The 25,051-nt window shown below is 42.3% G+C and overlaps 3 protein-coding genes across 3 annotated transcripts; all 3 read left to right on the top strand.

Moving 5' to 3' along the window:
• Positions 1-658: 658 nt before the first annotated feature.
• On the top strand, positions 659-6,985 carry uqcrc1 (ubiquinol-cytochrome c reductase core protein 1). The gene is made up of 13 exons (XM_079156900.1): positions 659-793; positions 1,849-1,989; positions 2,136-2,222; positions 3,463-3,592; positions 3,809-4,007; positions 4,231-4,310; positions 4,508-4,623; positions 4,887-5,030; positions 5,640-5,800; positions 5,931-6,016; positions 6,103-6,191; positions 6,302-6,377; positions 6,470-6,985. Exons 1-13 carry the CDS (start codon positions 731-733, stop codon positions 6,532-6,534), a joined length of 1,437 nt encoding a protein of 478 aa, XP_079013026.1. The 5' UTR covers positions 659-730; the 3' UTR covers positions 6,535-6,985.
• Positions 6,986-9,458: 2,473 nt separating this feature from the next.
• Positions 9,459-10,886, top strand: LOC306694156 (urocortin-3-like). The gene is made up of 2 exons (XM_079156887.1): positions 9,459-9,587; positions 10,145-10,886. Exon 2 carries the CDS (start codon positions 10,159-10,161, stop codon positions 10,540-10,542), a length of 384 nt encoding a protein of 127 aa, XP_079013013.1. The 5' UTR covers positions 9,459-9,587; positions 10,145-10,158; the 3' UTR covers positions 10,543-10,886.
• A 3,623-nt stretch (positions 10,887-14,509) lies between these two features.
• Positions 14,510-17,738, top strand: LOC306716005 (lipid transferase CIDEC-like). Its single transcript, XM_079186527.1, has 6 exons — positions 14,510-14,603; positions 14,975-15,043; positions 15,152-15,305; positions 15,555-15,704; positions 16,327-16,508; positions 17,262-17,738. Exons 2-6 carry the CDS (start codon positions 14,979-14,981, stop codon positions 17,449-17,451), a joined length of 741 nt encoding a protein of 246 aa, XP_079042653.1. The 5' UTR covers positions 14,510-14,603; positions 14,975-14,978; the 3' UTR covers positions 17,452-17,738.
• Positions 17,739-25,051: the final 7,313 nt, after the last annotated feature.

Consider the following 25,051-nt stretch of genomic DNA (forward strand, 5'->3'; position numbering starts at 1 on the left):
ACACTTTTACAGCACATTGATAAGGGACTTGTGATGCTGAACTCAAGAAAGTTAAGGATAAATATTAAATAACATTTTAAAATGAGATATATGTATATGTATATATATACATATATCTCGTGTATGTATATGTATATATATATATATATATATATACATATATCTCGTTTTATCTGATGTGTGTATGTATGTATATATATATATGTATATATGTGTGTATATATACATACATACATATATAAATATATCAGTATTTATTCACAGAATTTATTTACACTATATGTCAGGTGTCTGTGTGAGTCTGTTATTGAAATGAGAGGATTGATTAATCTAAATTGAGAGAAGGAATAAAGCCAGGTGGATTAGTCATCATGGTTTGTAGGGAGAAAGCACAGGGGGAGATGATTAGGGCAACGTTTACATTTTTAAGAAATCTTGTATTCTTTTGCCTCTCTAAAATGAAGCATCCAATCAATTACTCTCTAGAATATAGCAGGCAGAACACCATAACCCAACAAAACGGGAGAAAAACAAACGCAGTGGAGTCTTTTAAACCTGTCTGCACTTTATTACTGACGTCAACTGCAATAACACACAACGGACGTTTGGTGGCGATAATTCCCCAATCGAAGAGATAAACTACATCTTTATAGGACGACGAAGAAGAAGCGATACACGACAACAGCCAAAGACGTCCCCTTTATTATACCTTCTGTAACCGTACGAAGAAATGGCGGCGTCCGTGTGCCGAGTCGGGAGCACTGTGGGTCGAACCCTCGCCAAAACCCGCAGTGTAAGTACAGATTTAAAGGCTGGGTAGAAAAGGGTTGAAATATCTACGTGGGATACCTGTACTCTTCTTGTTTTAGAGCAACACTGAAAGTTATCGGAGAGGTTGTACCGCCCGCTAAGAGCTACGGGACCGGGTTAGCTTAAACGGTTAGCATTAGTTAGCTAGCAGTGAATGCAAGGTCAACTGTCAAATTAGGCGGTATGTCTCGTGAGGGGACACTTGATGTGAAACGTCCGTTTAAATACGCGTTGTTCCGATCAGCTGGTCGTTGTGTCGGTCTGTCACAAGGTCAGCAGCTGTAACGTTTGTCTCTTGTCCTCACCTGCCCTCACAAGCTAAGCTACCGGCTAGCAACGTTAGCATGGTGACTTTGGAAACGCCAACTCGTAACAATTCTGTACTTTAGTCAGTCGTCAATATGTTGTATTGTTGAATACGTACTTTTACATCATGTCGACAGTAATGTCAACACTTTGCACTGAGACTGATTATAGATTATTCAGGAAGCGAGGTTGAGAAACAGCTTCCACAGTTACGTGAAACTATCGTCTGAAATGAAAATGGTTATAGAATGACATCCCACTACCGTACAGTGCAATGTGATGGATGATATAACTAGACATGTTTTACATCAGATTACAATTGCTATACATACTGGTATTCTGGCTTCCTCTAATTTTAGTCATTGACAGATAGCAGTAGGTGGCAGTGGTGTCAATGTCAGCTGCAAAGTTTTGCCCTGTGCCAAACATTTCTACTCTTGCTTTAATTGTGATCCGATCGACTTGAAGTGCTCAGAACATCCAGACTGTCATGAGCCTCTCATTACTCGATTACTACATTCACTTTGCGTCTGAGCTTTACCTCTGATCTTAGTGAGGAAACAGAGCACATGCCTCAAATCTGTTGTGTCCAGTCCCTTTTAAAATATGTTATTTTAATAACAGAAACCACACATGAGTCTGCTTATTTTCAGTTGCAGTAATGCACGTTATTCTAACAGTATTTCTAAATGTACAGTATTTTAAAATGACGTGTTATCTCTTCTCCTCCAGCCCATCCTGCTGTCTCTGAGGCACAGCCATGCCTCTGTCAGCTATGCCCAGAGCCTGGTGGGAGCCCCTGAAACTCGCCTGACCACCCTAGACAATGGTTTGAGGGTCGCCTCCGAGGAGACTGGACATGCCACCTGCACTGTAAGAACACAGTAATGGGGGGGGGGGGGAGCTATTTACAACCAATGTAGGAGGTTGTTTCAGCACTTTATAGACAGATTGAGTGGTATGTGTTGCTGTCGATGATCGTTTCTCATATTCTTCACATATCTTTTTCCCTGTCATAGGTTGGACTGTGGATCAGTGCTGGTAGTCGCTATGAGAGTGAGAAGAACAACGGAGCAGGCTTCTTCCTGGAGCACATGGCTTTCAAGGTAGACGTTAGTAGACTTCATGACCTTAAAGGGACCCTGTGGAGTTTTACTGTAATCAAATAAAAGTTAGGTTTAGATTCAGTGTTATTCACTAGAAAAGATGCAGATGAATGGATGAACCATACGTCCATCGTCGTCGATCATTGTCATACATACACACCAAGCCTGTAGCTGCCACTAGCTCCTCACAGGATGCTGATTGTTTCGTGCTCTGGCTTACCGAACACATACGCATTACTTTAAGCGTAACAAGATGGATTTTTGTGTGACATGTGCACCCGCGATCCTGCCATCTCGAGAATCCAACTGCTCTGCAAGATAACCGTCTAGGCCTTTAACAATTGTTACATAATCAACTGATAGTGATTACTTGAGCTAACCGTGACCATTTTGAATAATCATTGGATTCCACAGTGGAGGGAATTTAAAGCCAATGTTACAAATGTGGCAACAAATAGAAAGTGAATTAGATGCGGATCCTTCTGCTGGGTTGGGCTGAAGAAAATTGTCTACCTGAGCACAAGTCCAATGTCAGGAAAAAAAACAACATGGAAAAAGAAAGCTGGTCTGTCTCGACTTTACTGTCCTTGGGCAGGTTCTTCTGTTTCTGCTTATATGACAAAGTATTTGCAACTTTCCAAAGCAAGATGATGACAGAGGTGCCGATAATGTCTCTTGACTCATATGTTAATATGTAGAGTCTCTCCTGTGGGTGGAGCCGTGTTTGACAGCTATTGAGAAAGTTACACTGGAGTTGTCGCTTCCATCCAGCTGTCAAATCAGATAATTCAAATAGAAATGTTTGGTTGGAAACATGGTGTTATAAGAGTAGTGTGCATCCTTTAGGAACAGTTCAGTGTGTTGTGTAACGAGTGTGAGGTTGAGCCAGAAGAGTGTGTGACGGTAGCTCACAGCAGACGTGTTTGCGATTGGAGCAGAGAAGAAGTTAAGAGGTTTTCTAGTGGTAGAAAATGTGATGTGAGAAGCCAAACAAAGTCTCCCCTGTGCCTCCCGACCACGTTTTCACATTACATATCAGCTTTTGAAAACCAAATCAAACCTCCTTCTACATTAACTGTCCTGAACAACATTTGGTTGGCCTACACGACTGTTTTCTAGAATAAGCTATTAGAAATGAAACTGTGCAGCAGAGCGAAAGGTGAAACATTGTCTCAGCAAACTAGTTGGTGATTTGACAGACACAGTTTCTTCCGTTCACCTTTCGTTTTTGCCCCACCAGGGAACCAAGAAGCACCCCCAGATTGCCCTGGAGCAGCAGGTTGAGGCTATGGGTGCACACCTGAGCGCATATACCTCTCGGGAGCACACTGCATACTACATGAAGACTCTTGCCAAAGACCTCCCCAAAGGTTAGACCTGGTTGAGCAGTTAAATGCATCATCCCCCAGATTTTACAATCATTTGATAAAAACCCATCGTTGTTTGGAAGATGAAGACGTTAAGAATCAACCAATGAACACGTAAACTTCCATTCCTGATGATTTGAGAACCCCCAATTACTTTTCACTATGCTATATGGGGCAGTAGCTGAGTTCACAATCGTTGTTTCTTGTCTGTTTTCTCAGCCGTGGAGCTGCTGTCAGAGGTGGTGCAGAGCTGCTCGCTGAACGAGGCGGAGATCGAGCAGCAGAGGGGCGTGGTGCTGCGGGAGCTAGAAGAAGTCGAGGGTAACTTGCAGGAAGTTTGCCTTGACCTGCTGCATGCCACCGCCTTCCAGGGCACTCCTCTGGGACACAGTGTGCTGGGACCCTCCAACAACGCCAGGCAAGAGGAACTGCATGCTCACACACATACTTTTTCTTACTCGTATCTTTTGAGAAGTTATGATGATGCTAATTATCACTTAAAAAGTGGCACAACGATTTGACTAAATGTAACTATCACATAGCGTTTTGCATTTTTTTTCAGTATATCTATTCCATATTATATCAAGTTGTGTACCACTGTGTAAGTTACCACTAATGCTCACATGTAATTCTTCCTCTAGGACTCTGACCCGCCATGACCTAGTGGACTACATCAACAGCCACTACAAAGCCCCTCGCATGGTGCTGTCTGCTGCTGGAGGTAGGCCCTCTTAGTCCTAACACACACACTGGAGGTAGGCCCTCTTAGTCCTAACACACACACTGGAGGTAGGCCCTCTTAGTCCTAACACACACACTGGAGGTAGGCAATCTTAGCCCTAACACACATTCTGATAGCTGTGGATTTCTACTTTTCCTGGAATGACTTGGTGTCTATCTGATGTGCTTCCTCCATAGGCGTGAACCACGAGGAGCTGGTCGGTTTGGCCAATACTCACTTCAGCGGAGTGTCTTTTGAGTATGAGGGAGATGCCGTGCCCGTGTTGTCACCCTGTCGATTTACAGGCAGTGAGGTGAGATATGTTGGGAATGTTTTGCGGGAATATCTTTCTATCTCTGCGCCGTCACATCCGTCCCGTGAAGGTGATATCTCAGGAACGCCTTGAGGGAACTTCTTGTAATTTACAGAATGATTTCAGGTTATTTAGCTTGTATTTTAGATTGATGTGTTCGATGCATTGGATGTGATTCTGGCCTGTGGAGGAGCATAGCGCATGTATTGGTAGCGATATCGTTTTCATCGTCACGTATAATTGTTTTGTTGATCTGTTCCCAGATCCGTATGCGTGACGATGCTTTGCCTCTGGCCCACATTGCCGTGGCTGTGGAGGGGGCCAGTGCTGCCAGCCCAGACATCGTGCCGCTCATGGTGGCCAACTCCATCATCGGCAGCTATGACCTCACCTATGGTGGCGGAAAGGTTGGTTAAATATGTAATGTATATGTTGGTTAGAACAGTTTTGTATTTTAGTTTATGCAATAAAGAAAAGACAGCAATGATGAAAGTTGAACCTTGTAAAGTTAATTAATCTTATGCAGCGGTGTCCCCTTTTAGCTTTGCCCACTTGAGGTTGTTGGTGTTTTGAGTGGCCATTATGAAGGGGTAGACTATGATCCTCTCTGTAAACCTGGGTCAGGGGTCTCACTCCTGACTCCGGACCTGCAGACCCGGATTGCAGATGCCAAAAAAAACGTTTCATCATGTACAGAATAGAATAGCTATTTTAGATATGTCTATACTGTCACATACTTGGAGCAGGTCAACCTAAATGTAATACCATATATATATATATATATATATATATATATACATACATACATACATACATACATACATACATACATACATACATACATACATACATACATACATACATACATATACATATATATATATATATATATATATATATATATATATATATATATATATATGTTGGCCTGCTACCTGATGCTGGTGTGATTTATAATCTCATTTTGATTGTGAACAGTCGGATAATAAATGCCCATTTCTTCCTCTCACCTGCAGCATCTGAGCAGCCGCCTGGCTCGCCTGGCGGTGGAGGAGAACCTGTGTCACAGCTTCCAGGCCTTCCACTCGTCCTACTGCGACACCGGCCTGCTGGGCATTTACTTTGTGTCTGATGGGCACCAAATCGAAGATATGATGCACTGGTCCCAGAATGCCTGGTCAGTATTGACTCCGGGAGAGAGAGACAGAGACGCGCGCTCACAGAACAACATAACTGTAATGTTATTTCAGTTTAGAATTATAGGACGACGTACGTATTTCTTCTTATTTCCTCCAATCTCTGTGCAGGATGAACCTGTGTACCACAGTGACGGAGAGTGATGTAGCCAGAGGCAGGAATGCTCTGAAGGCCAGCCTGGTTGGGCAGCTCAATGGTTCGTTACATGTCTGTCATGCACTTACACAAACATGCAAACAAACTCCTCCGAATCTCAAGTCAACACACCCGTTTGTCTTTTAGGAACAACCCCGATTTGTGATGACATCGGCAGACACGTCCTGAACTATGGGCGCCGTATTCCTCTGGCAGAGTGGGATGCTCGGATCGATGTGAGTCGACTCTCTGAACCAAGAGCTCTGCTTCATTTGTGCCATTTGTACAACTCAATAAACAGAAGTCTTCTAGAGTTCTTACTTCCCCTCCACATCTTTTCTTTCAGGCCGTGACCCCCAGGATGGTGCGAGACGTCTGCTCCAAATATATCTACGATAAGTGTCCTGCTGTGGCAGCTGTCGGTGAGTTCTTTGTAGGGGTTGGTGCTTTTGCAGCGAGGTCAGGGCCCAGGCTGTAACTTCTCTAATGTGTCCTTCCTGGCTTTCTCCAACAGGTCCTGTGGAGCAGCTACCCGACTACAACAGAATGCGCAGTGCCATGTACTGGCTGAGGTTTTAAGATGCGTAGCTGTGTTGCTCCGTGTGTCCCACGTTTGCTCCTCATCTTCCTCCTCAACCGTACTCCCGTTTTCCTCCCGTGAACACCTGAGGATTGACCGCTCATCGGCTTGACAGCACATTCATCCTCTCTCTTCTCTCCGCCTCCCTCTCTAATCCGGCCCACTGATCACTCTTATTTAGCCATGGGGGGTGGGGGGGCAGCCAAGTCTGCACATTGTATTAAATTTGACACATCGGTTACCTCTTGATTGTACTGTACAGGTCCTCGTTACCTGGTACTGACTTGCAGAGAGGAGGGGAGAAGAGGGCAAACTTGAATAGCAAATAATCATCTACTGGACACACAGAATACACTCTGAATGCAAGAGTATATTTATAATTTCTGTAACATTTGTTTCTGTCCTCTATTGTACATAACAGAAGCTCTCATTCCGACAAAATAAAAAAATACTGTAAAAGATTGTCCCAGTGTGTTTTTCTATTACACCTTTAGAACCTCTTACACTTTTTTAGTGTTAAACCATTTTAGTGTCATGGTCAGCTGCAATAAGTAGAAAGGCAAACAGGAGAATGTGCTCACACATTTTTGTCACCGTTGCATTACATTCTGAGACTATTGCCAGGACTGAAATCCACACATAAAAGAATGACACTGTGTCTAGTAGGCTTCAGATTTCTAGAAAAAAAGGACACTAAGTAAGACTGCTGTGCTTAACTGACGATGATCCAAATAACTCCTCCTAAATGCACACTTGTCCTTTTCCTTGTTTCATTCAGTCATTGGTGGACTTGTATCGCACCTTTCTAGTCTAGTTGCCTCTGCCATACACTGATGGCAGCGCCATGCTGCTTTTACTCCTCACCGCGTTTCGATGTTGCCACTAAGTGTCCTGTAATCTGTACTTACTCTACTAGTTGCTATCATGATTATTTTTGAACGATACTTTCAATCAGATTGACGCCACTGATCAAAGTAATTGCAATGAGATGCTCTCCGATACATTGACTTAATCTGATCCAGAACCTATACGTCAGTGGGCCACTTGAATGACCAAATAAAACCTGCTGTGATATATATGTTGGATCTTGAGTCATAGATGTGACGTCATCTTAGATTAGCGTGTATTGCTGCGTCATGCAGTATCTGTGATAATGATGCTATTGGTTTAGCCTATACAACTGAGGACGTCTCTGTTTGCTGCTTGATGACATTTGTGCGACCCCCCCGTTTGTTTATCTGAGGGTAACTGAGACGGCTTGTAATCCTGAAGGCCCCCGAGGGCCCAACTGTTGTAATCGGGCTGCTCTTGTGATATTCATGTCATTAGTCAGATGAGGATAAGTCCCTTGATGGGCTGGACTGGAGATGACTCAGGAAACAAGGTAGGCTTTGTCTTGTTGGTCTCCTTCCTGGGCCTGACAGCCCCGTCGTCCTTTAAGTCCTCCAGAGGGCTTTCTCTATGATCGCTCCCATCTAACCTCCCAACACCCCCCTCTTCTGTGCGCTTAAAATAGAGATTTCTGTACTCATACATAATGTTCCTTTACAAAAGTAACAATGCACAGTGGCCAGCATTTTTTATTTTTCCATGTCATGCCAAACATTTTGAGGTATACCACACAAGAACACTCGTGCACATGACTGAGGTGGCTGTCGTAGCACAAAATCAGATCTGAGTTGAAAACATGCGTTGACACAGATTATTGGATCTTTAATCAAGCCCATCATTTCAAAATAGGAACCCAAGGAGCAAATTTACAGTCCCCCTTACTTTGCTTCAATTATTATGAAACACATTAAATCCCATTTTAAGAAATGCAATTGCCTCCCTAAACTCTAACTGATGACATTTAGCTGCTGTTTCTCCCAACTAAATGCTCCCTGTAGAATTTAATCACCGTCACAGTAATGCGGAAAAATTTGGGGCTGCTCTTTCATGTAGAACTCCCATGTGAGGAGTTTTTGACGTAGGCTGCTTGTTTTCGGTCCTGGAAATGTGTCTGTGCTCTGACTAGTTGATGAGAAAACGTTCTGTTAGATTAGATTAGATTAGAAAAAAATAAACTTTAATAATCCCCAGTGGGGAATCTCATTTGCCACCCAAAAACTCATACAGACGACACAATTCACAGTACACAACAGACAAAGACACATTACAAAGAATAAATAACACCAGACAATGCCGTATAAAACATGATGATTTAAAAACATTTGAGTAAAACCAGAAACAAGTATACAGTGCATGCTGATCATTCATATGGCCTCATGGTATCACACTTTGTCTTATGAAGGTCATGATACAGTTAAACTATCCATTTTGAGGCCTTTGGCGTCTCTGTCGATTGAGCACTGATTCAGAGAATCCTGATGATCTGCTGGGCTTAAGATGAGAAATCACATGTTTCTCTTTTAGACAGTGGAGAAAGACGGACAGCATATTTTATGGATAATCCGAGAAACTGCCTTTAAACATAACAGATTCCTCCCCTTTGTGATGATGAGGCTTTCGTCACCCTGTCTGCATGGATGATTGACAATACAGGAACTCATACCACCATGATAAGAAAGGGATTGTTTTTTGCAGTGTGTTGGTACTTAACTTTTGAACGGAAGTGGTGGGTTTCAGTTGTGCTTTGACTCGGGGGAAACTCTCCCATTCATTCTAGGCAAACTATTGTGATTACCATTGTGTTATTTTTAGAAAGAGAAAGAGACGGCAATGAGTGGAGAGGAAATGAGATGAAATGAGGGGAGGGTGATGGCGTGTAAAGATATAAAAGATAAACAGAGAGGGGAAGGGGCAGTGCCACAGCGAAGACCGACGTGGGTGAAGACAAAGTCGTGGACGAGCAGGCAGAAGTCCATTTGAACATCCGACTGCGTGTCACACAGGTCCATCCTCCTGCAACTCTAGAAGAAGAAGAAGAAGAAGAAGCGGGGAGGCAGAAGACAGTATTATAGGGTCAAAGAAAAGAGATCAGTAGCAAAGCCCTGCTTTAGACCAGAGGAAGGAGAAGTGCCTTTTTGTCAAGTTACTAACTTTTCACTGAGTAAGTATTGATTGAGATTATGACATTTGATAATGCTTGCCCAGGTTTATCTAGCCTACATATTTCACAACATATTGCATGATTTCTTTAGGCAGTTGGACAAAATACTGTATTATTTATAGGACAAGTGGACAAAATATTGGAGAATCTGTAATTCCCTGCAGAAAACAGTATAAACAAATAACTTTTTCAACATGCTTTTATGTCTTTTTTTTAATCTATATTTCAAATCTACTATTTACTGCACTCTTGATAGATCATTTATATCCATTTGTGCATTGACAGGGACTATTGAAATGCTAATCTTCGATGTTCCTGGCTAATTACAAAATATCAGGAATTTCCTGCTTGCGTATTCTCTTCTATATTCTCATCTAATAGCCTCCTGTTTTTCATAAAAAGCCTCAGTTTTCGACTTAAGAGGGATTTGCATATGTCATCAGATTATTGCAGATCAGAAAATTCCTGATGCATACCATGCCCGAGAGAAGCCTTGCAGTGTCAGAGTTGTGAAATCTAGAGCCACTGGCTGATCTGTTCTTCTTCTCTCCCTGCAGACAGAGTCCTGACCATGAGAAGTGTGCGTGTGTGTTTCTGCCTGGCTCTGCTGCTGCTGCTGCCTTGGATCGCCCAGAGCCAGAGGAGCTTTCCTGCTCTTGCTAAACTTGATGAGGACACACAGAGGGATGTGCTGGCTGTCGACATCCTAAACCGCAGCGGTGTGTTGAACTCATTGCTCCGATCAGAGCTTCACACTGTGCTCCGGCAAGAGCGAGCCCCGCGCCCAGCCTCCCAGGTGCCGAAGAGAGCCCAGCAGGGGTCCCGCTTCGCCCTGTCCCTTGATGTTCCCACCAGCATCCTCAGTGTCCTCATAGACCTGGCCAAGAACCAGGACATGAGAACCAAGGCTGCAGCCAATGCAGAACTGATGGCACGAATAGGCAAGAGGAAATAAGAAGCGGGGCCCCTGGGAGCTGCCGGGGGCTCGATGGACGAAATCTCATCTCACAGAGGAGTTAACTTCTTACATTGTGACACTGGCACCTGGTTAGAAACACTGTTAGTTCAGGTGAAATCAGTCATTACGGTCAGTATCTGTCCTTTAGAGCTTAGATTTGCTTTACTTTTATACTTGCATTAAATTATTATATGATTGTTTTACACCCAAAACCACACTCCATGGGCTGACTCTTGAAACAGAAGTAAATAGAAAGAATGATGTAAAACAAACAAAAGGACACTGCAGACAATGTCAAACAAAGTGTGATGAAGCTGGTATTTTGTCTCAAAGATTGTTCACCCATGGGTCAGAAACTGTGATCGGGTTCTGAAATCTGTTTCCTGTGTTTGCATGTGTAATCTTGAATTCAAAGAAAAGGTTGTTCAATTAAATCCAATATGATAATCATATTTTTTCTCAAGTCTAATTCATTTCACTCACTCGCATTGATATCAGGCATGCTTAGTATAATTACAAGCATCAGCAACCCATAAAGCACAAATGAATGGGTCTGAGCCGCATGAGCTTGCGTCACCCACAGCCGGGTCTGATATGTGATAACAGGACAAAGACGTGGGCAGGATATTGACCTCTGAAGGAAGAACGGACCCTTTCTATAGACCTTTGTTCACTGACACTTGATGAATTTGGCAAAACAAGTCGCAGCTATTTTAAGTCTGATGCATTATCTGCTCTACATTGCGCTAATATCTGTGGCATGATTCATCTGTGCGCCTGCAGTGAGCATGAAATGTGAAGCAACACAGTGAAATAAACTGCTCATCTGATTTACATCCGAGTTGTTCTGTTTTACGCTGGTCATAACCTGGAATTATTGTTTTGTACGACTTCAAGCCGTGGTAGTTAAAGGCAACACAAATGCAAATATTACAAGAAACGTTTTTAATATGTTGCAGCAACACTGTAAGTACTAAGGCCATGAAGTCACTACTGGGCATCAGAGAAACCCTGCAACCCCTGCAGATATACAAACTACCCATGTGGCTGTTACCCCAACTGGAATCAATGAGCACAAGGTTGTTTATGTTTCCATTAGAATGCTGTAACAATACTTTATTTAAGGAAGCCCAAATGGTTTTATAAGGCTTCTTCTACAGAAGTTATCACAGGAAATAGGATATTGGCACCTCTAGAAATCATATTGTTTATTAAAAATTGAGTAATAACCTACAACTTTGTTCTCCACTCTACAGTCTGAAGTGTAGAAATGTGGTCTAATGCTGTTGTATAAAACTCCACTCATCATCATCAGGCTGTTATCACAATAAACATGTACATGGAGGCTACATTGTTTTATGTAATAATTGCACTTTGCTGAGAAATCACAATTTTAATTTAATCTTTTCAGTTTGAGTTTAAACATTATTCACAGATTAGCCTCGAGAAGTTGATTTCTGCCACAGCAGAATCAATTATAAAGAAAAAAGAATATAAATATCTTTTTCTTCTTATATATTTTATATATAGGGCGTAGGTTTATATCACAGTCCATGAGGGCAATTCTGGGTAGGCCTCCTTTTACTTGAGATGCTTAAGAGTAGTGAAAATGTGTTGCTAATAGTTCACATTTGTACTTTTACTTCAGTACAAATTTAACAATGTTACTATATTGTGCTACTTTAGTAAAGATGTTCACCACTCTCCAAAGCATTTTAAAAAATGGACTTCAGCAAGTGACTACGTGTTTCCGACCCACTGCAGTCCAAACTGAGGCAGTTCGTCGTTTGTCCGCGTGATGTCCTCGTTATTTCTCTTAACTGTGGCTATCATTAGTTTACACATTGGCGAAAGACGGATCCTCACATCGTCAAATATATTCATGACCCACACTTCTTCACTGAGCAGCCTATTGATTCATGAATTAAATGCACGGAAGTTAGCGTGCAAGCAGAGGGAGAGAAAGGAGCCGAAAATGCCGCAAACTGCGGTGGTTAATCAGATCTAATCCAGGTGTTATTAATTAGCGTTGACGCAGTGACGGGTTCACGTGGCTGCACTTTACATCAGGAAACACTCGGGGGGGAAAGTAAGTGAATAGTTTACTGTTGTTCCACTTGTTTAATGTTTGACTTTCATTTTTTGTTTATCACATTTTGTTCTATGAAATATAAAACAAGCTGGTGCACACATTTAATAGAGACTAGTGCATTTATATTACTATACATTTAGCATTACTCTATGGCGCTATTGTTGGCAGGCTATTCTCTTTATTTGGCCCCGTCTTAGTGATTGTAAAATGCTATTTTTTTCTACCCCAATATGTCCATAGTGTACGTGACGTTTTGTTGATCTGAATGCTGCATATGTTATCTTAGAAAAACAATAAGCTGATTTTCCTCAGTTCCTTGAGTTGGATGTGTTACTCACACAGAGCCCCAACCCTCTTCCTGAAAATCCCACATTTAATTCAGAATACAGGAAGTCTTTATTTGCCAAGTACACATGAAGATGATGTTATAGCCTGTCCAGTAGGCGTAACCATAATGTCGGTGTGAATTCTTGATATGTGATAAGAGTTTTACTCCCATTTCCTCCATTTCCATTCCTAATGCCCCAGCTGTGCAGTAGGAGGCTGATGAGTGTAAACATAAAGACTCTCAGACAGTGAAATATAGCCACTGGCAGAGACGCATGGATTGTGTTCTTTCATCTGAACTAAGGTTTATTCATGGAGCAGTATTTTATGCAAATGTCACACAACAGGTGAGGTCTCACCAGGTGACTTCTGATCCACAAACATTCAGACATCTTTCTTTATAAACCATTTGAGGAACATGACCAGATGAATGTGGTCTGGATGGATGGAGAAACACAGTTTTACAGCAGATTTAAAATAGTAGATTTCTGTCACATAGTTTTCTATCCGTCCCTGGGTTTTGTTGTGGTCAGTGTATACAGGTGATCTCAGACTACCTGTAGGTTTGTACCGTCATGTGATAACACTGGGAGGTGTAGACACCCTTTGTCTCCATAAGCCGACACGCCAGTGTGTGAGATAACATTGAACGATGACCTAATTTGGGAAATTACATTACTGTGACACATTCTCCGCAACCTCTGGCAGAGTTAAAAGTGCAAATTGTCCTCAAAGTTTCTCTGAGGTTGAAGTTTGAGTACGTCTATTGCAAAAATACATGCCATAGTTTTCTCCTTTTTTAAAATAATGGGAAATTCAAGAAAGCATAGATGCCTGTATCTTTCTGTTATCACAAATTCCTCCTTTGACTGCATTAAAGGGAGAAAATTCAACTAGAACATGGCAGCTGTCACCAGTTTGTCTGTGTGAGTTAATTTCATTCTAGCTTGACGTCAAAGTATTGAAATCAGATTTATTAGAAAATTGTGTTTAGAAATGAGAATTTTACACCAGAAGCTCTAATGTGACCAATCTGCTCTCGTCAAGAGCCACAAAGCAAACATATTATGTGAACCAAGACTTCTGGTTTTCTTATGACAAACCTTTTTATTTTGTCCTTTTTAAAGGGTTGATTCACCAAATTATACAAATCACATTTTCTCACTATTTAGCCATGCAGATAGACATTTTCTGCCACCACTCTAATACAGTAGAACTAAATATGCTTTAGTTTGTTCTATAACTATTGAAAAATATGATCTGAATGTCTTTAGAAATCTTTCCAATAACAATCTTCAGGTTAATCTGAGTAAATTCCACAGACCACACTGTCAGCTCATTTTAATAGGGACATTTTCCTCAGTAAGAAGTAGTTCCTTTTAGGATGCTCAGTTAAATGTAACTATGGTTCGTATAACAAACTGAAATCCAGGGCTTCCACAGGGGAGGGTCAGAGCAGCGCTCATGGAGAATTACTCAATGCAACTTGCAACAAGCTCAACAGTCATCAGCACAAAGGTCAGTGTCCAAGTGGTGCAAGAAACGGCGAGAAGAGAAGAGCGAATCAGAGAGGTGTAGTGGCGTTAGGAGCAGCACTTCAGGATCACAACGACCACAATACGGATTATATTCAAACACGGTCAGGACAACAGCTCGTCACCTTTTCTATAACAATGAGATCATATATGTTGTATTTTTTTTATTGGGAATTATTGTAAAATTTGTTGAAGAAAGGGTCTGGTTTACAGATTAGAGTTAATTATGATAGATGTAGACATGGAGGCCTGGACACTCAATCGGGCATACACGACCAGAATGTACTTTAGATCCTTTGCCCTAGTTTTTTTTATTTATTGTTTGACTGTAAAACGTATAAACTTTCAAGCTGCAATATTCACTCGTAGCTGCTGCTTGCGCCTTCTGTTGGTAATGTTGCCCTTTGCAAGTGACGATGTGCTGTCTTACAGTTAAAGTCTAAATGCTAAACTGACGCTATACCTCCAATCGCAGATCGATGTGCTCCCAAATGGATTACGCTATGAAGTCCCTCAGCCTTCTGACTCCGTCGTCCCTCTCCAAGTAAGAGCACTGCTCCGCGGGTTGGATGGGATAGTCAACCATCGGCAGTTAATGGTGGATGAGGAGGTTGAAAATGATTTAAGTGTTGTGTCTTCTATCTTTTGTCAGGTGTGTGACAGCCAGCGTGTCAGCCAGCGCCTCCATGACCCAGCAGCTCCTGTCGGGTCGAGCTCCTCGGCCAAAGCCCTTCAGGGTCACAAATGCTGACCGCAGTGTGAAGAAGGGCATCATGGCGAACTCCCTAGAAGACCTGATGAACAAGGCGAGGAGTGTGTGTGAAGTGTTGAAAGGCCTGAGCTTGAATTGTGAAGTAGTTGAGAGTGGGTGACGATGAAACGGTGATTCAGAATGACCACAGACAGATTGGCCTGTGACTCACTTATTGCCGCGCCGTCTGTGAGACTCATGCTGGTTAAAGTTCACAAGACTGAGGTGTACACTTGACTGCAACAAAAGCGCTATCTTTTATATAATGGCCGTTATCTGAATTGCTCCTCCCTGTGTCTCTCAGGTCAGCGACTCGCTGAGCGTACCATCTGTCGGCGCCCTGGTGCTGGATGAAGACGGCACAGGCGTGGACACAGAGGAGTTCTTCCAGACGCTGCCCGACAACGCTGTCCTCATGGTCCTGGAGAAGGGCCACAAGTGGACCCTACATCTGGTATGATAGTGTTTGACCTTTTTCCACATCAAACCAGCAGGTGGTGCTGTTGATCAGCTGCACAGTGTGATGTTTAACATATTGATTGACTGCTTGTATTCAGCGTTTGTTACGCCAGTGATTCTTTGATGTGTTGACTGAACAGACGGGGAAATGTCTGTTTCTTCAATGAAGCAGCCATGAATATGGATGGTACAGGGGTCTGTAGAAGAATAATACATTGAAATTTAATCAGCAAAATATTGTGTCCTCAAACTGAATAGAGGGGGAATATGTCAGTTATTGTGCAAAGGCTGAGCTCGGGGCGAACACCAGAGACTAGTTTCTTCCTTCATCATTTTTGAAGAAGAATCAAAGGCTGGTGTTAAATTTACATGTTTTCTCCCGAAAGCAATTACTTTCCTTAGTATGTATGCAGTGATTTGCACCCCCCCCCCCTACATGTTTCCTCTGGTGACTTCACATTGACCTTGCTTCATTGTAATTTGCCTTTCCCATCACTGCTGGCAGTCCGTAATGTCTGCTGGCGGAGCTCGGTGTTGTCATCTGGCCCAATCACGCCAACAAAATGTGTCTGTGCCCCTTTGACCCAACTTTTGTTTCCGGTCCTGTCGCCTCACAGAGCAGCCCCTCCAGCGATCAGCTCAGCACACAGCACCGGACAGATGTGGCCAAGCTGACTTTTGACCTCTACAAAAACCACCCCAAGGATTTCATTGGCTGCCTGAACGTGAAAGCAACCCTGTACGGCGCTTATTCTGTCTCCTATGACCTGCGCTGTTACGCTGCCAAAAATATGCTGAAGTGAGTGTCTGTCAAATATCTGAAACCGTCTGTCATTATTATGCATTTGTGTTGAACTGTCATGTAATTCATGTTTGTTTCATCTTCATGTCAAAGGATTTCTCTGGTGACTTTCCCTAGTAATCAAGTCAGAAATGGAAATCTACTCTATAAAATAACAAACGGAACATCACCTTTGCAATGCTATTACCCACTAACAATTCAATTTGTTTCTGGTTCATTTTCTACTCTATATCAGCTGCTTTTCTAACATACCAGCAGCTGCAGTAGTATTCTGTGCACAACCGCCAACATGTAAAATCATTTTTTTAATGCGTATATACCTGTGTGGGTGGCCGATTTTGAAATAATCAGATTGCAGAAGAGGCTAGATTTTACCGAGATTAAATTCATGTTATGTCATCGCTGCTGAGATCTGCGGTTTTGTTGCGTTGGCACGGAGCTTCAGGCGGAGAGGATTACATTTTGCAGACTTGTCAAATATGGGTCTTTTGTGCTCACTGTGCAGTAGAAGAGGTTTGTTTCTTAGATGCAGTTGTGAGGAATGATTCTTATTTCATGTCAGTCATTTTCTCATCAGCTTGTGTAGTTCATTTCCTGTGACAATTACTCAAGACTTTTTCATTTGGAAAAAGAAAAGTATATTCTCATACCTATATGTATTACTCCAATGCTGTGTGTCTGTTAAGCCGCTCTGCATATGGGAATTATGACCATTTTCTCTCTCTTTGTCTCTCTGTTCTGTGCTTCCAGGGAGGCCCTGCGATGGACCATCTTCTCCATGCAGGCCACAGGCCACATCCTGCTGGGATCCTCCTGCTACATCGAGCAGCTGCTGGATGAGGAGGAGGAAGAGGAGCGAGCAGAGAAGAGCCTGGCGCTGCCACAGGAAGGCAGGATCAGGCAGCTGCAGAGCATGCTGCTGAGAAGGATATCCCACTGATCGTGGACTCGAGCTGACGATGGTGGAGCCACCTTGTCCACTCTTAGATTTAGGACACAATGTAGATGGTCGCAGATGAAACTGCTGATCTCTTCATGTTCACGTCACAGTTTCCTGTGCAGTTTGCAGACATTTTAGACATTGCAACAGTCACTTTCTTGCTCTGTTACATTTTTTTTCTTTTGCACCATATGTACAAGCTGATACCACAAGTTATTCCTCAGTAAGCACATTTACTCATTACTGTAACTTTTTCCTATGGAGATGAATAAATAAAACTAACACTTTTTTTTATATTCCCGTTCCTGAAAGTCCATTTAAGTTTACGTACAGTAGGTCTACAAGTGAGCTTATATGTGCTGTGTGAGCCCATTAAGCTGGCTTTGTGTGTGTGTGTGTGTGTGTGTGTGGTTCCTGGTCTAAGTCAGTGTAATTGGCAACAGGTCCAGCTGTCTCTCCCACGCTTCCCTAATTGTCCCCTGGCCTGCACTGTCCTGTCAGCTGCAGCCTGCCCCTGCCTCAGAAAATCAGAGGAAGAGAACGAAGTAAGAGCAGCTGCAGGGGGCGAGCGGCCGGAAGCAAACCATTATACGGAGAGAGAAGAGCGATGATTGCCTCAGCTGGTGTCAGAAGTGCCACTTTTGCCGTTTTGTTGTAAGAGATTGCAGCAAAAAAAAATGCTGAGGACAGATTTTCCACCAAATTGGTGGTTTGATACACCTAGAAAAATATGAATGTCTGAGGTACATATCAGTAGGTCAAGAGTAGGACACTGACTGTGGCCCGCTCCCGCTGTCTCTTCTGCTGGTTTTTCTTTTGTTTTGTCTACAGAAAATACAACCAGAAATAATAGTAACGTCGACACATTTGGTCATTTCGGATTCAGTCAGCGTTGACATGAAAAAGGGGGTGTGTATGTATATATATATATATATATATATATATATATATCTATATCCCACATATTAGTTGATTTATTGTTCCCTAATGTATTGAGGCATGTGCGTGTCATTTAAATGTAATGAGATAATGAATCACGGGATAATCAAAACATGTTCCAACAGTATTTTGTATTGGCCGTTCATCAATTAAATTGCGTCTCATGAATGCATGAGCAGTAGTTGCATACATTGCCAACAACATTGCACTCAAACGAGTCACGGGGGTGCATGACTGCTGACTTTAATCTACGTTCGTTGTTTTACAGTATTCCTGATGGCTCTATTAAAGTATTGAATTGTAGTCATATATATTGGTTTCTACAGTATCTGCTGTTTCACAGGTTTGGCGAGTGGTTTGATTTGTTTTTCCCTTCACCGTGTTCAGATGCACCAACTGAAAATACCCAGACATGAGTTTGAGTCTAATGTATTGCTTTACTGTAAATGCTGTGCTCATTAGAAGGGACAACCTCTGATCCACTTGTAAACTAAATGGTTCACTCCACCAAAAAAACTAAACAATATTGTAACCTGCTGTCACTCCCACAAAAATGTGAAAGATGAAAAAATTTAGAAACATTTAAGATGTAGGTTTCTATTCCTATAAGGAGCTGCACTGCTTTACCATCGCGCTCCTGACAATGTTAGACTCATGATGGGCAATTAAAACATGATGCAGCAGAACCAGAGATATCCTGTTTTGTTTTTTATCTACAGATTTCTTATTTTATTTCATACATTCTTTGTCCTTGTCAAAACCTGGCGCCTGCACTACTCACAGTGGAACTCAACTGCCGACTGTCAGTATGAGTTAGGCAGCAGTAGCCTCTAGCAGCCTTAAGCAAAGATGATGAGTGGTCTCCAGAGGTCTGGTGAACTCACTTCTTTGAATCTCGACAGCTTCAGATCTTTGTCACTGCTGTGGCTCAGTGGGTCGAGCAGAATGTGCTTTAATTATAAAGTCGGTTGTTAGAACCTGGCTGTCGAGATGATCGTGAGTGAGTCGCCTCAAATCTTTCACAGCAGCTCACTGCTCCGAAAAATGCTTATAGTTTAAATGCAGATGTCATATCTCATTTTATGTAGTTGTGCTGTGACAATTAAAATAAAATGTAAGCTCGAGACTTGTCTTCAGGCCCAATCACTGAACCCAATCATAATTTATCCGTTTTTGTGCAGCTCCCTGTGAAGCCACAAAGATAGCATATCTTTTTTTTTCACATGCGCATTTAATAATGTCACTATTCATTTAGTGCTTTACGTTTCTTCCAGCATCAAAGCACAGACAGGTTCGGAGTTTTTAAACCTTCGATCTGAATGTCCTCGGTAGTAGATGCCTCCTCCCTCCTCCCTCCTCTCTCACTCAGCTGAAGTCATCCTGGCAGCAGCGTCCTCTGAGGATCCAGCAGGAGCGCTTCCTGCGGACGGCCGTCCGTCCTTCAGTCCCACTGAGCTGTGTTGTTGCCAGTGGCCCCTGGTGGAGCTGTTGCTGTTGCTGAGCATGTGCTCGGCTGCTCCGCAGAGAGGTACTCAACTATTGGCCCCACAGGACATACGGGACGCTTCCCATCAACACACATGTTGTGGACATGAATCGCTGAGCGCACGGCTCCAACTCAAAGAGGTAAGAGTGCAAGTTTTGCTCAATAATCTAAGTGTTTGACTGTGTTGTGACTGCGATATATATTTTGTCGGTGCAGCCGTTTGTCCGATGAAGACATTTTAGTGTAAAATTGCGCACCCGCTTGGTAAGCAGGTGGCAGGCAGGCAGCCCCGACCTATCCAGTCCATAATAACTTCAGTCCATTGAATCATTTTCTATGATGGTAACGTGTGCTTGAATTTCACACGTTAAAACGCATTTTTTTTAACTTTTCCCTTATAGGTTAGTTGAACTTTTACGCAGCGTATTTTAATCCATAACCGTTCGTGTGGCTATTTAACAAAATCCTTACAAACTGAAAACACTATGGCAGTGCCTATTATGTCTCTGTGTTTATTTGAGGGTAAGATGGGTAGGCTGCTTGCATTCCTCCCGTGCAGTGCACAGCACACCACCCTGTGTGCTGTTTGGCACCATGCGCTCCACTCAATATCGATTTAGCAGAGGAATCCGGGTTTTATTAGAACCCACGGGCTGTATGTGGGAGTAGGTGCTTGACACAGTTACGGGCACTGAGGCTGTATTTCTCCCACGCTCCCGAGGGACTCCTCCTCAATGCAGTCCGCTGGAAACATCTCACCATGCATAGGCCTACTGTACATGAAAGCGTGGTTGTCAGTTTGGATGGTGTTTTGCATTTTGTTGTGTGTGCCAACGGCCTTGGGGCCAAATATCACTTAAAATATCTTTAAAATGTCTTAAACCTCTCGTCATCTATTCTCACTTCCCGTCAGGATCTGTTTGTTTTTAGGTCTATCTGTCCATCCTTAGGAAGAATCAACAAAATAGAATTTACATGAACCTTAAGGATTAATTGAAAGTGAGAGCGATAAACAGAAGTTAGTACAGCCATTGGTCTGTTAAATTAGGTTTCTTTAAAATTACTTATGCACTGAGGGCTTGTACCTTAATCTGAAACATTTCTTGAGTAAACACTCAAAGAATTTAGTTTCCTCCAGGTCAGTCTTGATTTATTTCATCCAAAATGTGGTTTTCAAGTAAAATCAACCTGTCAATCAACAATTTATCTGGTTCGAGTTTATCAACTGTATTTTCTGGTTTTCTTAGTCTTCTGTGATATTTTGGACTGCTGGACGGCAAAAACAAGCAATTTCTAGTCTTCACAGAAATGGTGACTGGCATTTTTCACTATTTTCTGAAATATTTTGTCCAAATGATTAATTGAGAAAATATCAATTTTGACCGATGGGACAATATGCTGCCCAGCATTTTAGAACTGCATTCTGCCCTCACAGAATCAAATAGCTTAGATTTATACTCTCATACAAACCACATGTTGTCTCATGCAGTTTTCTTTCTCAGCTGTTCATCACAAGCAACAGTGCTCTTTGTCAAAGAACAACTAAAAAGAGGGATGTACGGAGGGACAGATTAAGACAGTAAAAGTTAAAGTAAATGCAGTAAGACACAGTAGGCGAGATGGGGAGTAACAGGAGGGGTTGGTTGCAACAATGTGGAGGTGGAAGAAAGCCAAGAGAAGTCTTGATGAAAGCATTTGGGTCTGAGATGTGTCTCCGCCACGCCGTCCGTCCGCTGTGGACGGCTTTGATTGTGAACATGAAGGAGGGAAACCAAGTCCTGCTGGACACATGAAGACATGGAGTGTTTCTGCCTGTGTGCCAATAAGTCACCCTCCCCTCTCTGTCTCACACAACAAATTATTAAATTGCCTTCTAATTGATTCCTTCTGCAGTTAAGTAACCTCCTTGTTTTGTCACCAAGTGGCTTTCTGTTCAGCATCTGTCATCAGCAGCAACACCCTTTTTTTTTCTTCGCTTGTCTCTATTTCTTCTTTTCCCCCACTTTCCCTCTCTCTGCTTGTTCCCCAAGCTTAGGTTTTTCAATGGTTGGTTATTTAGGTCCATATTTCAGGTCGGCAATAAATAATTCAGGTAACAGGACAACACAAAGGTCTTCCGTGAGAGCCTGGATGCTTTGCTCCAACCTGAATTGCCCGTCGTTTGGAGGATATGTCTGAATAATGGATTTGTAGTGTATTTTGACTGAAATGGCGATAGGTGCACTCACTGAGTGTACAAGTTATCTCTCAGATTTCTCCTCAGGGGTCACTCAAATAGATACATACATTAAAATGAGTCTCCTGCTGAAGAAGCTGAGGTTTTTACTTGATTTTACTCTCCCTCATATTTTCCTTAAAAGCACTCTCTGTATTTCTCCATATTTCATGCCATCCTGCTGGCCTTTTCCAGCTGCTCCTCAGCTCCATTATGAAATGAGCCAAAATATTTATGACTTGGAACGAAATGATTATTGGATTGCTGCATTGAAAGTATGGATGCTTGAACAACAGCCACAGTTAAGGGCAGTACAAACCCTGGACAGAGGGCCAATAAACCACTCAGAGTGACGCAGATTCCTGACCCTGACCATACCAGTGACGGTTAAGAGTGTCCTGATGTAGTACATGTGTGTTTGTTTGTGTTGATCATGAGACAGTGGCAACTTATTTTTAAGGTTTTAACATTTTGAAGAGCCTAATCCAGTCAAACAGAAACTTGAATTCTCCTCACTTTTTGCGGAGACATTTTAAACTTTACTGATGCTACAGCTGCTGTGCTAATTTTTAAAAGAGCATATAACCTTTTTTGGACATATTTGTGGAAACGGCATCTAAGCCTCAAACCTCGTCACACATACTGACCCTCTGTCAGACCCCTTTGAGTCACACACCGGGTCGCTCAGCAGACGGTCGCAGTAGACACGAGTTGATTGTGAATTCAAACGAAAGCAGTTGCTTAGGTTTAGGCAACAAAACCACTAAGCTAGGTTTAGGAAAAAGACCATTGTTGGGCTTAAAAAAGGTATGTATACTAAGTGTAGGAGCCAGGTATGGCCTGTGCCATTTTGTACGCCCTTTTTTGTCACTTCCGGTAATTGAGTCACGTGGTGTTGGGGCTGTTCAGTAGTTAGTTGGATGAATGGAAGGAGAGGGGGTGAGAGAGGGAGTCTTATTTTGTGTTGACTGCTATTTACACGCCTATTGTCATTGTTTGACGCTGCTGATCACCTTTTGTACGCCAAGGAGAAAGCGAGTTTGAACACTTATGACTGTATGTTATCCAGCAATGTACAGGACTGTCTCAGAAAATTAGAATATTGTGATAATCCCCATACGTGTGATTTAGTTTACTGAACCAAGCTGAGTGTTTTTCAAGGCTCAGGAAACCCTTGCAGGTGTTTCGAGTTAATTAGACGATTCAAGTGATTAGTTGAATACCCTACTAGTATACTTTTTCATGATATTCTAATATTTAGAGATAGGATATTTGAGTTTTCTTAAGCTGTAAGCCATAATCAGCAATATTAAAAGAATAAAAGGCTTGCAATATTTCAGTTGATTTGTAATGAATCCAGAATGCATGACATTTTTGTTTTTTTAATTGCATTACACAAAATAAAGAACTTTATCACAATATTCTAATTTTCTGAGACAGTCCTGTAAATTACTCAACATAAGTTCGGAAAACGCATCACAAACATCACTAATTTAACCTCTAATATTGACACCCGTCCGCACCATTATTAGACGCTCCCCTTGTGCGTCAATATCAGATGCCGAGGGGCGTGACAAACCGTCGTTATTTAACATAGCTTAGCTAGCTAAAATTAGCACTGATTTCCCATTACTTCAACACCTGCCTGAATTTCAATGTTTAGGCTCCTAGAAAAACGAAACACACCACATATCATGGTGTGATAGGCCTCTAACAAACAACTCAACACCTCTACAATTTAATTTAATGCAGTAATATATGGTATTAAACACTTTAATCACACATCGGATCTCGAGGAATGAAAAATCGTCTTCCTGTTGCCTCTCCTGTCCACCTGTTGTCTCTTTCATTTGCACCAAAGCAGGTGAAATTGATTCACAATCGCTAACGCTTCCTAACTGGACAGATCGATATCCCAGAAGTTTAATCGACTTGTTGTATTACAACCAGATGATTAAAATCTTCTGTTTTCACCCAGATAGGAGTTGATCGAACCTTTTTGAAGGCTGTAATGTCTGATGCCATACAATACACTCACATTTTATACTACAAGGCAATCCGACACCACACACTATAATACAACTATGTTCACACATTCGTCCTCATAGATAAGCATCCAAGTTAATTCCTGACATTGGATATAGTGTTGGACGAAGCAATTTTAAGTGATATGGTTGAAAGCTCCAGGATTGTTCTGTTCTCTGTTGTCTCAGTCCCAGTAGGGCCTCACAATTATGTGCAAGGCCGTTTCCCGCAACGTGTCCATAACCATGCATTGAATGGACATATTGGCAGTGTAGAACTATTTATTTGCATTTAGAATGGTCATGACACTTTACATGATAACATAATGTCACTGTAGTGTTCGTCCTCGCATTTGAAGCTCGGAGTCACGCCTCAAAGAGCTGGCGGGTTAAAGGCAGACGACCAGCTAAGTCAGATTCAGTGGGGAAATCTCTATTCAATTCGTATTTGTTTAACATTTCATCTGCTGGCAGAGAAAATAATCCCCAACATTCACTACACTGGAAAACACTCCAGCGCTGCTCCAGATGAGACTTTCATCCTCTCTGTATTCATCTACCGCTACAAGACCACTTAAACTCGGCAGGTGTCCTGTTGTACAACTGTGTGTGTGTGTGTGTGTGTGTGTGTGTACAAATTTAAAGACGTGCGTTTCTCTCCCAGACCGACTGTGCTGAGGATGAGCAGTGGCCTGCCAGTGTTTGTCTCTGACTAGACCTTTATGCCTCCATCATGACGTGGTGACTGAAGAGAGTGCTCAAATAACAGCTTGACGGGAGTCTTTTTACACTCGTGTGCACACACATGCTGGCGGGTGTTTAATGCATAGTAGGAGTCAGTGTATGTTCCTCGTGTTAACTCCAGCCTCTCCGTTTTGTCATTACTCACCCCCTCACACTGCAGACTCTCAGACTTGAATGCTGTCCTTTCTATTG

This window comes from Pholis gunnellus (genome assembly GCF_910591455.1).
Source record: "Pholis gunnellus genome assembly, chromosome: 3".
NCBI lineage: Eukaryota > Metazoa > Chordata > Actinopteri > Perciformes > Pholidae > Pholis > Pholis gunnellus.

Coding starts and splice junctions, on each gene's coding strand:
- uqcrc1 (XM_079156900.1), top strand. CDS start 731: ATGGCGGCGTCCGTGTGCCGAGTCGGGAGCACTGTGGGTCGAACCCTC. Junction 3,593..3,808: donor TGCCAAAGACCTCCCCAAAG/GTTAGACCTGGT, acceptor CTGTTTTCTCAG/CCGTGGAGCTGCTGTCAGAG. Junction 6,192..6,301: donor AGTGGGATGCTCGGATCGAT/GTGAGTCGACTC, acceptor CTTTTCTTTCAG/GCCGTGACCCCCAGGATGGT.
- LOC306716005 (XM_079186527.1), top strand. CDS start 14,979: ATGTGCTCCCAAATGGATTACGCTATGAAGTCCCTCAGCCTTCTGACT. Junction 15,044..15,151: donor ACTCCGTCGTCCCTCTCCAA/GTAAGAGCACTG, acceptor ATCTTTTGTCAG/GTGTGTGACAGCCAGCGTGT. Junction 15,705..16,326: donor ACAAGTGGACCCTACATCTG/GTATGATAGTGT, acceptor GTCGCCTCACAG/AGCAGCCCCTCCAGCGATCA.
- LOC306694156 (XM_079156887.1), top strand. CDS start 10,159: ATGAGAAGTGTGCGTGTGTGTTTCTGCCTGGCTCTGCTGCTGCTGCTG.